The sequence below is a fragment of the Mandrillus leucophaeus genome, unplaced genomic scaffold, assembly GCF_000951045.1.
Source record: "Mandrillus leucophaeus isolate KB7577 unplaced genomic scaffold, Mleu.le_1.0 Scaffold106, whole genome shotgun sequence".
Classification (NCBI taxonomy): domain Eukaryota; kingdom Metazoa; phylum Chordata; class Mammalia; order Primates; family Cercopithecidae; genus Mandrillus; species Mandrillus leucophaeus.
In genome coordinates, this window is record NW_012098765.1 from 639,464 (window position 1) to 655,757 (window position 16,294).

Genomic DNA, 16,294 nt, shown 5'->3' on the forward strand with positions numbered 1-16,294 from the left:
CATCCCAGCTCTTCAGGCATGTGAGAACCTGGCAGGCACCAAGAGGCTGGGGGAACAGTGCATGCCCACAGGACTGTGGGTATGCCTTCTGGTTCCTAGAGCTCCCACAAAGATAAATGATGGAAATTTCAATAATATCTGGGGAGTACCCATACCACCAGTAGAACCCCAGGCTTGGAGACAAGAGGCCCCTGCTTTACCACAGACCAAAATCACAGGGGCTTCTGCCCTTCTGGCCACATCGAGAGCCCCCATGGGGAACTCCCGCAGCCACCCTCTTGGTGTGTCCCATACAATGGAGACTGGGAACCCTCCCAGTGGCAGGACTTGGGTCAGCCAGATTGGCCCTCTCACCACTGCTCATTACAATAACAATGATCATGATCATTAACCATTTTTTAGTCCTTCCTGAATGGCAGGCATTGCTCTATGCTCTAAGTAAATTATCCCCCATTTAAATGGTACAACCTCCCTAGGGGACAGGATCTAGTGAAATGATTCCCATTTTAGCTAACTCTCCCTGAGGTCTCGGAGAGGGGAAGCCACTCATCCAAAGTCAAACAGCCAGGAAGTGGCCAAGCTGGAGTCAAACCCAGACCCCACTGACTTCACAGCCTGAGCTTCTGATCACAAGGCAAACTACCTCCGGGTGAGAGCTAATGTACCACTCCCAGGCAGGGCTCCTAGCACTGGATGCCAAGGTCTGTGGGATTCTTGGTCCTCCACACCCTGCCCTCCTGGTCTCGGATTTCCATGAAGCATTGTTGGTTTCTTTGGTCTACCTCTCAAAATGGCAAGTGTCCCACATCCCTGCACCCCTGCACTGTTGTCTACTAGTGTCTGGGTGGCTGGACTGATCACTTAGTTCACGGGTTGTGGGATGGTGAGTAGTTTTGCCTCCAGTGGGTCTTGCACAATCGAAGTATGAATGAGGAGTGGACTCTGGCTGAGTGACAGTGCTTCCACATGGGACAGTGGGAGGTGAATGTGTCTTATCTCCCACTGGGGGGCAGTGGGGTGGGGTGCGAATGCCTTTGTCTGCCACCGCAACAGTTTAATCATGTCAGGCGGAAGCATCTTTGGAATGGACTTTCTGGAAACAAGAGAGCATGCACTGGGCAGTCCAAGGGGCGGACTGTCACGGGTACACACATGCCTGCCTAGGCCACACCCACCTTCAGGAATGATCTCTCCACCCCACAGCCTAGAAGAGGCCTAGATCTGACCTGCCACATTTGAACGGCATGCTCCTAGCCCTCCCTGGCCACATCCCACTACACCAAGGCTGGACATGTAGCTCGTGCACTAAGTCAGAGTTTCTCCTCGAGAATGTGAGCTAACCGACAAACACAGAGATGAACGTGGTCTCTGGAATTAGAAGGCATCTATACTGGGAGTCAAGGCCACCATCTGAGGCCATGTGTGTTGACCATCAGGCCGAGAGAAAGCAGACAATGGAGAAGTGCAGAGAACAGCTGAGAAGATTATGGGTCATGTGGCCTGAGAGCGGCAGAGCATCAACACTTCCTACTCTCAGAGTCCATCAAATACCCCCACTTCCTTATAACAAAACCAGCTCGAGGGAGTGTCTCTTTCTTACAACCAAAAGTTCCATCGGTAGAAAGGGAAAGAGAGAGAGGAGGGAAACAGAAAAGGTTTGGGAGGTTGAAGAGGAAAGTATTAAGAGTCGTGGATGTGAACCTATGAATTATATCAACAAAATTAACAATAAAAATTAAATTTAAAAATGTTTAAAGTCATGGAAAGGATGAGGAGACCATGATACCATGGACAAGAGTTGGAGAGGCAGAGGCTGGGGGCTGGGAAAGTGGAAACACACAGAAGCATGGCTGGAGGACACAGCAGGGACCCTCACAAGGCAACGAGGGAGGAAAGAGATGGTGGCACCAGAAGGAAGCAGGACTGTGGCTAAAGCCAGGGAGATGGAAGGAGGAGGGTGGAGGAGATGGTGGAAGAAAGGTCCCTGCCAGGGCAGAGAGGAGGGAGACCTGCCCGGGCCCTTGCCTGGCACGGTCCTGGCTGGGTACAGTACCTGCTGCAGGCTGCTGCTCCAGACACAGTGCTGCCAGCCCCCATCCGCTCCCTTAGAGTCCAGGCAAGAGGTGCAGTTGGGTAGGAGGTGACAAGGGGTGGGGCAGGGCAGTGGGGGTGATGATTCCACCGGCATGGGGGACACATTCAGCAGAGAGTGGCTGAAACAGGTCCAGTCATAGGTAGGCTGCACGGACAGGATGCGGCGGGTCTCCCCTGGGGGTGGGGCATGGGGATTAGAACCTCAGACCCAGGAGATCACAAGCTCAGCCCCTCCTCCCTCAGACCCAGGAGCTCAGGCCCAGCCCCTCCTCCCTCAGACCCAGGAATCAAGGCCCAGCCCCTCCTCCCTCAGACCCAGGAGTCCAGGCCCCCAGCCCCTCCTCCATCAGACCCAGGAATCAAGGCCCAGTCCCTCCTCCCTCAGACTTAGAAGTTCAGGCCCCCAGCCCCTCCTCCCTCAGACCCAGGAGTCCAGGCCCCAAGACTCCCCTCTCAGGAACTGGGCCCACTGCTCACCCGTCCTCTTGAACTGCCGTGTCCACATGCATTTGCCCTCCCGCGTGCACTGCTCGCAGTCGGCAGCCCCGCACGCAGCCTCAGAGCAGTTCCCTGCCCAGAAGACCTCTCGCTGGTTGATCCGACAGTCATTCTCAGAGGTGCAGGACCCATTGCGTCCAATGCAAGCACCCTCGGGGCAGTTGGTACACCACTTACAGCGGGGAGCGGATGCCTGGTGAGGGAAGACAGGCTGGATGGGGCCCTCAGCACCCCTCCTGAGCCAGCTGAGAGCTCGGTGGTTCCTGAGACCCTGGGGTGGGTGGGACAGTTGACCAGAGTGGAGACCAGGACCTCCCTGCCCTACACCTGCTGCTTCTCATCCCCGTCTCCCCCACCACTCACCTCTCCATCTCCAGGTTGCAGGGTCCGAGGATGGCGGGCCAGGCACTCACTGCAGGTCCGGAGACGTCGACATTCCTCCGGGGAGCGAGGCATTGGGGAGCAGGGGGAGCCCCCACAGCCCAGTCTAAAGGGAATGAGGCCTGGCTCACTCACATCCATCCAGACCCCCTCCTTCTGCCTCCCAGACACTGTCCTGCAGGTCCCCAACCCTGCATCCCAAGCAGGACACAGCACAGGGCTCCTGGGCCTGGCTCTCCCTACCCCTACTTGGTAATAGATGGTCCCACATCCACCTGTCACCCAGACCGCAGATGCTGGACCACACCACAGGTCCTCCCGCCCATGCAGCCACCGAAGACTTCTGCCTCCTGGATTTCTCTCTGACCATCCCCTCCTCCCCATTCCCGCAGCCCCTTGCCCAACCTGGTCCCCACCTGCAGCCTCTCGTTACTCTACCCCTCACAACAGCTCCAGGGATGTCACTGCCTAGGTCCATCCCTGCCCTGTCCTGCTCAGGCCTTCTTCCATGGCTCCCTGCCCTGCACAATGGGGGTCCACAATCCCTTGCCCCAAATCCCAAGAGGTACACACATTTCAGACTGTTCTGGATTTTAGAAGAGCAGTGGGTGTACCCACTGTTACACAACACCTCCAGTGGGGTCTGGGGGAAACAGCACCCCGTAATCAAACCATTAACATTCTTGTAGTAACTGACAACACACCCATTGGACGAATAAGGCTCACTATTAGCCTCACGTCAGTGAGGGTGACTGGCAGCCAAGTGAGTCTGTGCTAAGCTTAGGAAAGCACTTTCAGTGTCCAGGATGTCTGGATTCCCGGAACCGCAGCTGAGGAGTCTGCGGAGCTGGATGGAGCCAGTGCCTCTGCCAGGCACGGGAAGCCCTGTCTGAGCTGACCCCCTCCGGCTTCCAGTCTCAGCCTCACTTCCGAATCACTGATGGTCTCCACTCTACCGTTCTTTTATGACCCAGCTCAGACTCAGCTCCTCCAGCAAGTATTCTTGCATGAGACCCCAGTCCCAGGCAGGTGTCCCCACTCAGCTCCCCCGGCCACCCTGCCTGCGGTGATTCACCCCTTTTCTGAACCAGACAGTGTACTCCTGAGGCCTCTGTCCTGGTGTGGCCTAGCACAGGACCCCCTTCAGAGGGCTCCACTCCCCACTGCCTGCCATGGTCGCCATGGTTACCTGTGGGCCTGATCCCCGGATAAGCAGGCCCCATGGCACCAGGTGCAGGCCCCAGACTGGTTACAAGCTTCGGGTGAGGACAGCAGGCGGCAGGGGTCAGGGGGCAGGGTCAGTGCCAGCAGGCGGCCCAGGGCCACTCCCCCGAAACCCCCGGAGATGTACAGGCGGCCCCCGACTGCTGCCACAGCATGGGCCACAGACTCCTCCACTGGGGGTCCCACAGAGGCCGGGCCTAAGGAAAGATGGAGTATTCAGACAAAGAGAGAGCAGGAGACTCCAGGAAGAGACCCACACGATGCCAGTCAGAGAAGGATGCAGGGAGAGAGGAGAAACACAGGGTCAAAGGAGAGCAGAAACAAGGCCAAATGTGGTGACTCACACCTCTGATCCCAACACTTTGGGAGGCTGAGGCGGGAGGACTGCTTGAGCCCAGGAGTTCAAGACCAGCCTGGGCAACATAGAAAGACCTCGTCTCTATAAACAATAAAAAATTAGTGGGGCATGGTGGTATGCACCTGTGGCCCCAGCTACTTGGAAGGCTAAAGTAGAAGGATCACTTGAGCCCAGGAGGTTGAGGCTGCAGTGCACTGCACTCCAGCCTGGGCAACAGAACAAGACCATGTCTCAAAAAAAAAAAAAAAAGAGCAGAAACAGAGGAAACACATAAGGAGAGACAGCAAGCAAAAAAAAAAAAAAAAAGGGAGAGCCACTGCGCCAGGCCGCCGATGCTTTTTTTTTTTTTTTTTTTGAGATGGAGTCTCACTCTGTCGCCCAGGCTGGAGGGCAGTGGTGTGATCTCAGCTCACTGCAAGCTCCGCCTCCCAGGTTCACACCATTCTCCTGCCTCAGTCTCCTGAGTAGCTGGGACTACAGGTGACTGCCACCACGCCCGGCTAATTTTTTGGTATTTTTAGTAGAGACGGGGTTTTACCGTGTTAGCCAGGAAGGTCTCGATCTCCTGACCACGTGATCCACCCGCCTAGGCCTCCCAAAGTGCTGGGATTACAGGCATGAACCACTGTGCCTGGCCCCACCAATGCATTTTTAAGATGGTTAATTTTGACCGGGCACGTGGCTCATGCCTGTAATCCTAGCACTTTGGGAGGCCAAGGCAGGTGGATCATGAAGTCAGGAGATCGAGACTATCCTGGCCAACACGGTGAAACCCCGTCTCTACTAAAAACACAAAAAATTAGCTGGGCGTGGAGGCGGGCGCCTGTAGTCCCAGCTCCTCAGGAGGCTGAGGCAGGAGAATGGCATGAACCCAGAAGGCGGAGCTTGCAGTGAGCCGAGATCGCACCACTGCCCTCCAGCCTGGGCGACAGAGCGAGACTCCATCTCAAAAAAAAAAAAAAAGATGGTTAATTTTATGTTATGCGACTTTCACCTCAATTTTTTTAAATCCTCAAAAACAAAATTGAGAGAGAGAGACATGAAGTAGTGGAAAAGACAGATTAAGAGAAAAAGGGAATTAAATCCCAGCACTTTGGGAGGCTGGGGCAGGTAGACTGCTTGGGCCCAGGAGTTCAAGAACAGCCTGGGCAACACAGCAAAAACGTGTCTCTACAAAAAAAAAAAAAAAAATTATTCAGGCCTGGTGGCGTGCCTGTAGTCTCAGCTACTCGGGAGGCTGAGGAGGGAGGATTGCTTGCTTGAGCCTGGAAGGCAGATGCTACAGTGAGCCAACATAGCATCACTGCACTCCAGCCTGGGCAACAGAGTGAGACCCTGTCTCTAACAAAAACAGAAAAAGAGACAAAGGATCAGAGAGAGAAGCAAAAAGGAAAGAAGACAGACGCAGAAGCACACTCACAACAGTCACTCACAACATTGAAATAAAAAGGCAAGTGACAGGCACGCTTCTAACCTATGAACAGCAAAGACTGGCAGGAAACACCCCCATGTCTAATAGTGGTTGTCTCTAGAGAGGGGGATTATGGGTGTTTTTTTCCTTCCTATTTTACAAATTATATACAGTGAACATTGTTACTTTTACAGTCAGAATAAAAAATAAACTTCTCTAAGAAAAAAAAAAAGGAAGGAGGGCATCTCCTGGTGTTTAGATAATATAGAAGGAAGGGAGCTCTGCCAGTGGGTCTACAGGGGCCCAGTGACACGTGAGGAGTGGGAGTCCCAGGACGGGTATGGGGCTCCTCCTCAATGTCCCTCAGCCTCCTGGGAGCCACAATGGGGACTTACGGGTGAGGTCGGGCAGAAGCCAGGCATTGCAGTTGACTTGGTAGAGCAGAACGTCGCTGCTGAACTCGTCAGGGTCCGAGCGCCCCCCAAGAACCACCATGGTGTCCCCTAACAGGGCTGAGGCATGGAAAAGCCGGGGACGGGGCTGTTGGGGAGACGGGGTGGGGGGGCGGGCAGGACAGCCTGTCAGAGCTGTCCTCTGCTCCCTCTCAGCCCTCCAGTCACCCCTGCACTTCTCTACCTGCCCCCGCAGCCCACCCAATCCTAACTCTCATCAAATCTCACCTCCTTCAGGTGAGGTGAGATTTCCTCCAGGAAACCTCCTGTGCCGGCAAGAGCAGCCCACAGAACCATCTCCTTCCTGAGTTCCCGGAACCCCCATGACCCAGGCTGCTCCCTAGGAACTTAGCCCAGACCCCTTGAGATGAGCCACCCACATTCCTCACACAATCTCCCTAGAGACAGTGGGGGCGTCCTGGGGGTGAGGCTCAAGTCTCTTGCTTCTAGCCCCTTGCCCCCAAGACGGGCTTGGAAACGTGAAGACTGAAACCACCAGCCTCTCTAACCAGTGCAGACAGGGCTCCCTGCCCTCCTACACACACTCTCCTTGGCCTTGAAGGCAGAAAGAGCAGGGAGCCTCGGTCCTGCTTTGTATGAGTGGAAAAACCCAGGACAGGGAAGGGGCCTGCCAGGGCCACACCAAGTCAGGACAGAGCTGGGCAGAGCTCATGCCTCTGACCTCCTGGCCTCAGGTTCTCTCCTCCAAATCAGGGATGGAAGCAGGGGAGATGTGGGGTTATCAGCTTAGTTAGGGAACACAGAAAGGAGGGGAAGCAGGAATCCGGGATGGAGCCAGTCCCTGGGGCGCTGGGAAAGAGGGCCCCTCCCTCCTGCCCCATACATCCATGGGTCTGGGCCTCTTTTCCTGACCTTTGCCCCCTGAGAAGGGGCCAGCAGGCTCCAGGTGCGGTCAGGACAGTGCAGGGAGTAGAGCTCGGGGGATGGGGCTGCCAGCTCCACATGGAATCGGAATCCCCCAAACACATAGAGGGAGTCGGTGGCCTCATGGTAGACGGCGGAGTGACCGTAGAGACCTGGTGAGGGGCAGGGTGACAGGCTGGGGGAGGGGCTGACAACACCACTGATCCCACTGACCTCCCGGTCCCCCTGTTCAGTGACCACTGAGGCTGGAGGCCTGGGAGCCTCTCTCCACCTGTCCCTCTCACTTGGGTTCGAACAGACAATTACTAGAGACTCTGGGAAAGAGAAGGGAGTCCTCAACTGGCAGGAAGTTCTACCAGGTTCTCGGGAGGGAGACAGGGCATCCAGAATGTCTAGGGGACAGCGATCAAAGAAAGGAAGTGAGATTGAGGAAGAAACCCTGAGGAGCAGGGAGCTCAGAGCCTGGGGGCAGGGGATGGTGGCCACATGTGGCCAGGAGTGGGCAGTTAATTATGGAGTCTGGGAAGGACAGACAGAGAACGTGAACATTCAAGAGGGGGTCCTGAGAATCTGCGTGGGGGCAGGAAAGAGAGGGAAACAGGTGGCCACAGAGCACAGGAGTGGATGGAGAGCCCACAGGAAGCCTGGATGCCCGGGAGGTCCATGGGAGCTTTCCCCTCCCGGTCCCCAGCCCCACCTGTGGGGGGTGTCCCGCTCTGGGCTCCTGACACCCAGGTGCCGGTCGCCAGCTGGTACTCAAGCAGCTGCTGGTTGAAGCCGTTTTCCGGGGAATAACCGCCCACCAGGAGCAGAGATAGGCCTCGGCGGGCAGTAAGGGTGTGACCAGCAACGGCTGGCAGCTCCACGGTCTGGGGGGCCTGAGGGATGGAGGGCCAAGGTCACCGATGGGGCTAGAGGTCAGGGGTCACCTTGTGGGTAGAAGCGATCCTCAGCCCCCTAGAGTCCTCCCTGAAGTACTAAGGAAGGAGTGACCCCCCAGGGGCCAGTCAGACCAGCCTGGGTCCTGGCAGGTGCACAGTGGGCCCCTTGGCATTTCCACCTGCCCAAGCCTGGTGTGGCTTTGGGAAGTGTGGCTTTGGGAAACCCTTGCTCCCCTGGCCTCTCTCTGCTGCTGAGTGAAGCTGTGTCCCAGCCCAGGACTGGCTTGAGACAACAGTGTGCCCCAGGATGGCTGAGGAAATTCAAGTCCAGGGCTTCTGTTTCCTCTGGGGGTGAAGCTGGCAGGAGCTACCACAGCTGTCTCTGTCAGGGCCCAGCAGAAGGGCTGGGGAGTGGGCTGGGGAGAGTTGCTCACCTTCTCCTGCCGCCATTGCAGGGTGGTGAGGTTGAGGACCCAGAAATCACGGGTGACACCCCCAGCGGTGAGTCCCCCCAGCAGATACATGGCACCACGGCCAGCAGGCACATATGCAGCTGCATGGAAGGAGCGGGGCGATGGGCCTGGGCCCCCGTCCTCAGCTCCCGCCAGCATCTGTGTCCACCGCCGCTCACTCACTGAGTACCTGGGGCCAGGGTGCAAAAAAGCAGCCTCATTATAATCATCTCAGCATCTTTCAAGGTGACCCTGCCTGACAGATGTCCCTGCATCCCGTGGGGTGACCTTCCTATGACAGTCCTCTCACCATTCCCTGGGGTAGCATCACCTAAATAAGTACTCTGGTCCCCAGGTGTCCCCGGGTGAGCCTCCTGTGACAACTGTCCCAGTATCCTTTGGGCTGTCCTTTACTTTAGAGGCTTTTCTGCACTCCTCTGAGGTGACACTTAGCATCCCGAGGTGACCTTCTCTCATTCACGAATCCCACCTGCCTAGGGCAGTCCTCACCTGTACAGGTTTCCCAGCAGCCCCTGGGGCAGGCCCAGGCCCCCAAACATCCACAAGGTGGCATCAGGTCCCTCCACCATGGTGTGGCCCAGGCGGTGCAGGAAGCGGCTGGCAGTGTCCTACGGGTGGGTGAGGACGTCAGGGATCAGGCTAGGGTCAGGACAAAGTGCCAGGCCTGGGTGTAGGGTGTAGGGGTGGTACCAGGAGTGGAGGTGGGAGAATGACCTGGGGGCAACCATCCCTAGACAGTGGGTACCCGCAACTCACGGCTGAGAGGCGGCTGTCCATGAGGGTCTCCCAGACCAGCTGCCCACCATCCAACTTGGTGGCGCAGTCAGGACCCCCGAAGCCTTCGGCACAGATGCACACACCCAGGCTCTGGGGGATGACAAGGGACTCAGGGGAGCCCTGATCACCAGCCCTGTCCCACCAGGCTTGACCTCTCCCACCTGTACCTGGTTACAAGTTCCTGCCCCAGTGTGGGCATTGCAGTTCTCAGGACACAGAGCCATCCGGCAGTGTGGGCCAGCCCAGCCTTGAGGACATCGGCAGAGCCCCGCACCTGCAGCACCGTCCTGGGGCACGCATTCCTGGGGGACTGGGCAGCTCCCAGGACCCCCTGACCCACAGCGGGCGGAGCCCACCGAAGCATTGAAGCCCCAGGATGAGGAGCCATTGGCCTCCCAGTGCAGCACCAGCAGCCCTGTGGGGAGAGAGGCCAGAGGCTGGTAGCAAAGCCACGCTCCTGGCCCCATTCAACCCCAGATGCTGAGAAAACCCAGTGTGACTGGGCGGGGAAGGAAGGCACCATATTATTCATAATCATCGCCAGGATGAACCAGTCTGCATCCCCTCCCTCGGCCAACCCATCAAGATTGATTTTCAAGCCTAAATCTCTCACCAACTGATAGCTACCTCCTGAGCTGCTATCCAAGCCCAAGTCCCGTCTCACCTGGACACTGGTACCCATCCCCTACTGGTCCTCCTGGCCGCTTACACTCCTCCCCACTCATGGTGGCCCAGTGATCCTCAAAACGTGAATTGGGCCCTGTCCTCAGCAAGCTCCAAACCTTCTACAACTCCTACTGCCCTTACATAAGACTGGATCTCTTTAGAAAAGATAGTGATTTGGGGGCAGGTGGGACAGGAATTACTTGATATGTTACGATATATAAAATATGCCTCAATAAAGTTATATATATAGGCCGGGCATGGTGGCTTATGCCTGTAATCCCAGCACTTTGGGAGGCCAAGGTGGGCGAATCACTTGAGGTCAGGAGTTCAAGACCAGACTGTCCAACATGGTGAAACCCCATCTCTACTAAAAATACAAAAAGTAGCCAGGCATGGTGGCATATGCCTGTAATCCCAGCTACTTGGGAGGCTGAGGCAGGAGAATCGCTGGAGCCCGGGAGGCAGAAGTTGCAGTGAGTTGAGATTGCGCTACTACACTCCAGTCTAGCTGGAAAGAGTGAGTGGTGTGGAGTCCTCACACCAGCCACATTCTATGTGCCCCAGAGACATGTCTCATTCAGCCCCTCTCTCTGCAGACATAGCTCAGCCAACACAATCCTATTTTCCTCTCAACTAAGGACAATGAGGTCCAGAGATGGTGAGGGACTACATCACCCCACAAGCAGTGGCAGACCCAGGTCCTGCGCCCACTTCAGGTGATGAGTTCGGGGGCAAGGGATACATAGCCCAGGACTAAAAGGTCCCACTTCCCCAGCCCCCGTACCAGACAGGGCCTGAACAGTGAGGGGTCTGTCCCGTCGCTGGCCGCAGAAGGCAGCTATGAGGCTTCGGTCCGACTGGACAACACCAGTGTCCAGGAAGCGTGGGAATCCATCAAAGGCCAGGACGTAGCTCAGCTAGAGGGGTGCAGAATCGAGGATTAGGAGACAATGAGGATGAGAACGAGGGCACCTGGAGTCTGGGAGAAGGAGAGGTTCAAGAGGGGGAGGCAATCTGAGACTGGGAAATGGGCTGTTTGAACATCCAGGGGAGACTGTCAAACTATGGCAGGGAGGCAACCACTCCCCTTCCTGTGTCCAAAGTAGACATGGCTCATCTATCAGGCACCTCTTGCATTAAGCCTCTTTCTCCACATGCAGCTCCTGGCAGTCAGTACCAATCAATCAGAGTTGGTGCACAAGGTGTAACAATTTACCATTCCTGGTCTGGGAATGGGGAGATTGAGGATCTGGAGAACTGGAGATGGGAGCTGGGGAAATCGGAAGCTATCTGGGAAGTGGGAGGGTCTGTCTGTGGGCCTAGGAACAAAGCACTGGGGATCTGAGGAGGAGTTTGGGTTTTGAAGGATTAAAAAAACAAAAACAAACAAACAAAAAAGCAACACTGGGGTCAGGGTCTGGGGATGCAGACTGGGTCAGGGGACATGGTTCTGGCTCATGGGCCTGAACCCTTGTTTCCTCAGTGCTCACCGTGCAGGGGGTGCTGCTGTCAGGGGAGAAGGTGAGGGTGAGTGGGGGACAGAGGGTCCCGGGAGCACAGGGCTGTAGCTCCTCAGTGGCTGAGACAACCCACACACAATAGGACAGGCCAGGCCCGGCTCTCGCAGCCCCGCCACCTGGAGGCAGCAGCCCCCCGACCCGGCGTGAGCCCAGTGCCACTGAGGACACATTGGTGAGGAGGGCGCGACCTCCACACTCCCGGAAGCAGGAACCACCGGCCCTGGGGAGATGGAGGAGAGCCAGTGTCAGACCAGTCCTGCCCCTCCCCACTGTATCCCCAAGCACACCCTACCTAGCCCTGGCTGGCCCGCTGGCTCACCGGGGATCCCCATAATAGCCTGGGGAGCAGAGCTGGCAGTGGGCACCCTCGGTGTGGTCCTGGCAGAAGCAGAGCCCACTGAGGTTGTCACAGTGGCCACGGCGGGGGTCCCCGTGCCCATTGCACTGGCAGGGCCGGCAGCCCCTAGAGCCCGTGGCGTTGCCGAAGCTGCCGGGCCGGCATCGTTCGCAGTGCTCTCCCCATGTCCAGTCTGTGAAGGCCCCAGCAGGTGGGATAGAGTCAAGTCAAGGGTGGAAACAGGCCCAGGCCTACTGGGTCAGCTAAACCCTGACCCCACCCAGCTGCTTCAAAGGTGAGAAACCAAGGCCCAGATCAGGGTAAAGAGCAAGTCCCAAGAGGGGGAAGTGAAGCCCAGCCAGAGTGATGGGTGGCACTGAAACCTGTTTGAGTCAGGAACAGGAATGGGGCAGGGGACCCAGAGCTGCATGAGAAGACACTGAGGCCTCCTCCAAGAAGAGCAAGCTGGAGCCCCAAGAAGGGAGGAGGCTCCCTGGGTCCAGGCTGGGGCCAGGACAAGGGCTGCTCACCCTGGCATTCGTCGCAGAAGCCAGGGCCCCGCTTGCGGCAGTGGCTGTGGAAGCTGCAGCCACAATCCCGGGAGCAGCGGGGTGCTGGGGGACCCGGGGCGGGTGTAGGCAGGGGCAGGTCTGATGTCCAGCCCAGGTCGCACACGCAGGTGAAGTCCGGGGGGCCGCTGCACACACCATGGCCACAGTCCTCCAAGCACCTGAGGGGCCGTGTTGGGGGTGGGGAAAGCGCCAGGCAGGCCCAGAGCCCCTAAAGCACCTCATCACCTCCACCCACCTCATGACACCATCAAAGCCACTGGCTGTTTCCATGGTTTTGCGCTACGTGGGTGACCCTGTCTCCAAGGTAACTCCATGCATCACCACGCCTGTCTCTATAGCAACCACATAGCACCACTGTGAAAACCTTTTTCAACTACGTCCTCTGCCTCCATGGCAACGCTGAAGACTATGGCCCACAGCCTATGGGTGCCCTGTTTCCATGGTAACCAGGGTTACACTGGGGACCCTGTCACTCTAACGAGGACCTAGTCTGCAAGGTAAACCCCTGGCTAACTAGGGATGCTGGTTCCACAGGAAGGGACCCAGTGCCATGATGGCTTCCTCCCTCCACCTCCATGTGCCCCAGCCTGGGGCGACATCTCCATAGCAACCCCCACCTCACTCACGTGCGGTTGCAGTGTGAGATGCCATCACCCTGGTAGCCCCGCTGGCAGTGACACTCGTAGCTGAGGGGCGTGTTCAGGCAGGTCGCCCGCGGATGGCACCGGGCCAGGCCCAGGCGACACTCATCCACGTCAGGACAGCGGGCATATGCCCAGCGGGCAGGGAGGGCCACGGGAAGCCCCAGGCCCTCCCCCACCCACAGGGAGCAGTTACCCCCACCGAGGGGCCCTGAGAAGTCCCCCTGTAGGCACCTGTGGGGTGAGAGAGTGAAGAAGCAGGGGACAACATAGAAACAAGAGCCATACGTAGAAACAATGACAGGGAGAGAGGAGGCCAATCGCAAGGAGAGGGACGAAAATATAGATTTGGAAAGAGGGACAGAGAAACCAGAAGAAGTCGAAGATAAAAACAATTTTGGAAGACAGAAGAGAGACATAGACGGAGATGCAGTGAAAAGGAGAGCAGAGAGACAGAAACAGACAAGGAGAAAGAAAACGAGTTGCAGAGAACCGGCAAAGGAGGAAAAATTGAGAAAAAAGAGCGGGAGGGTAAAATAAACAACAGAAAAACAATATGGAAAACGGAAGGTGGCCATGGGATGGGGTCAGGGCAAGAGGGCAGAGAAGCAAAGAGGCTATTAGAATGACCAGTCATGGAGGAAGGACACAGCCGGGCACCCTGCCCACCTGCCCGCCTGGGCTCACCGTCCCAGTGTGGGGTTGTCCTCATTGCCACACCAGCCACACTCGTGGCTCTGCAGACACTCGTGGCAGGTCAGGAACCCATCGCAGCTCCGGCACCGTGGCTCCGAGTGCACACTGCAGGATGGCAGGGGTGGGGGTCAGAGCCCCGGCCCCTTGCCAGTGGGGATCTTCCTCTGTTAACCCTGCCCCAGGGACCGTACCTGTCATCCCAGCCTCGACAGCCCCCGTGTGGGTACCGGGCCAGGTAGGCGGCAAACAGGAAGCAGGTGTGGGTGGACTGGCACCAGGCGCACTGGCTCGAGTTGGCCAGGCAGTCCTCACAGGTCAGTCGCCTGGGGCGGGGAGCGGGTGGCCAGGTCACTCCACAGCCAGCCCACATCCGTGGGCACCACCCACCCACTCCCTGGACCCAGCCAGACTCACTGGTTGCAGAGTGGGGGACACTCCTCTGGACTCTTTATGGCACCCCGACCCCGGCCCCGCCGGCTGCATGCCGCGTCTCCTTTGCGGCTGGTGCTCTGATGCCACTCACAGAAGGGGTCCTGGGGGTCAGTTGGGCAGAGGAGTCAGAACCCCACTCAGCCATCTCCTTTGGGATCCCAGTGCCTATCCCACCCCCTGCCCCACCCTGCAGACTGTCCCTGCAAGGCCATCTCCCTCCCCAGCTGCCTGCATCTCTGGACCCCTCCCTTCAGCCACAGACACCCATAGATCTGCCTGCCCAGCACCGACTCTCTCTTTTGGGCAACAGCGCCCCTTCTGTGTGGTCCGAGTGGGGCTGATTCAATCCTCAGGATCCAGAGATGGGCAAGGGGCCACACTCCCTCCCCCCAACTCCAGTCATTGGCCCAGGAGCCTGCACAAGGCCCAACCAGAGCCACCGAAGTACAATCCTGGGACTTCTGTTGAGCTCCTGGATGGTGGTGGGGAGAGGGGAGAGAAACAGAAAGCCTCACTGTTTGAGACAGAGCAAGGACTGAGAGCCTGGAGCCTTAACTCACAAAGAAACAAACCCTCCCAGGGAGCAAGAGGAAGCAGGGTGTTGAGGGCTGCCTGACATCACTAGGAGCTGGCAGGCCTGAAGGCCTACTCCTGGGCTCCAGTGCCTGTGCTGAGAAACTCCCCGCTTGTGGAAAAGGATGGAGTTGCATTCTCTGGCCCCTGCAACAGGGAGAGTCCTGACTCCCAGGTGCCTCTCTCTCTAGCTCCATCTCACCCTCCCCACCAGGCTCTGCTGATCAACGACAAAAGCCCTTGCTATTTCCCCCACGCCCCCCACCAGGGGTTCCCTTGGCTGCCTGTTGCCTGCTCTGGCTGCCTCCACCTTGTGACCTCCCCTGGTGGTCCCACAGGCACCTGGGTGCAGGCATGGCAATCCCGATGCTCCTCGCAGAGTGGGCAGAGGGTAGGCACCAGCACCAGCAGGGACCCACCAGCCCTGTCATCCCCGCAATGGGCTCCACCCTGGCGCAGGTGGCAGCTGGCACTGGTCAGGCACCAGCCACAGCCCTGGTCTGCCAAGCAGCCCAGGCAGGAAGAATAGGAGGTGCAGGCCGACGAGCGGTAGGGCTCCAGGAAGAAGAAGGAGATCTCCTGGGGAAGGGGTCACAGGAGGGGCAGCAGTCAAGGTCTGGGACAGGGGTCAGAGTCTGGGGCTAACTGAAAGTAAGGGTTTGGAACTCAGGTTGAGAACTCAGGCACATAGGAAGTCAGAATTTAGGAAATCAGTAGAGGTCCAGGGTCTGGAGGAATCTGGAGATTATTATAGGTCAAAGTATGGAGGGCAGAGGTCAGGGTCAGCAGGGTCAAGGGTGAGGAGTCAGAAGACAAGGGTCAAACTATGGGATCAGGTCAGGGTCTATGGGCAGAGGTCAGGGGCCACAGGGTTCAAGGGGAGGTTCAGAGTTCAGAGGCCAAGAGTTAAGTAGTCCGAGGCCAGAATCTAGGGATTTCAGAGTTTGCGGCCTGGCGTTCAGAAAGCCCAGGTGATCTGAGGCTGGGGCCTGTGGCTAGGGTTGGAGGTGGGTCCTGGGTACTCACACTGCCTCCTGGCACACCAGTCCGATCCCACAGCAGAGTGAGCTCGCTGTGCCCAGGGCCTGCCGAGCCGTTCAGCTGGCCCCGGATCTCTACTGCATACTTGTGGTCCCGCCCGGGCAGGGGGAAGAGGCGAGCAGACCCAGGGCGCTGCAGCTGCCGCGTCTCCTTCTCCTGATGAGCCACCCAGCGCCCCACCTCCTCCTGGGGTAGGGGTGAGTGACAGGCAGGGGCCTCAGAACCCTTCTCATTCCTTCCTCAGACCCCTGATACCTCCAAACCCACCCTGCACCCCACCCCCTCCTAAGAAGAGGGCCTCAGAGCTCCTTAGATCCTGAGAACCTCCGAGGTGAGACCCCCAGGGACCCTCCTCCTCCTCAGGGGCTTTTTTTTTTTTTTT

The 16,294-nt window shown here is 57.7% G+C and overlaps 1 protein-coding gene across 1 annotated transcript in view; it reads right to left on the minus strand.

Annotated features, from left to right (window-relative positions):
- MEGF8 (multiple EGF-like-domains 8) overlaps positions 1-16,294 on the minus strand; it is a 57,218-nt gene that overhangs the window by 12,329 nt on the left and 28,595 nt on the right. The window contains 23 exon segments of the mRNA XM_011982851.1: positions 2,054-2,268; positions 2,572-2,785; positions 2,956-3,079; positions 4,163-4,394; positions 6,362-6,506; positions 6,647-6,784; positions 6,787-6,816; positions 7,292-7,455; positions 8,001-8,181; positions 8,619-8,826; positions 9,147-9,265; positions 9,414-9,524; positions 9,602-9,849; positions 10,885-11,017; positions 11,591-11,840; positions 11,940-12,150; positions 12,488-12,687; positions 13,156-13,404; positions 13,858-13,971; positions 14,058-14,189; positions 14,281-14,399; positions 15,214-15,450; positions 15,898-16,098. Coding sequence (XP_011838241.1) covers positions 2,054-2,268; positions 2,572-2,785; positions 2,956-3,079; positions 4,163-4,394; positions 6,362-6,506; positions 6,647-6,784; positions 6,787-6,816; positions 7,292-7,455; positions 8,001-8,181; positions 8,619-8,826; positions 9,147-9,265; positions 9,414-9,524; positions 9,602-9,849; positions 10,885-11,017; positions 11,591-11,840; positions 11,940-12,150; positions 12,488-12,687; positions 13,156-13,404; positions 13,858-13,971; positions 14,058-14,189; positions 14,281-14,399; positions 15,214-15,450; positions 15,898-16,098 — 3,975 coding nt within the window.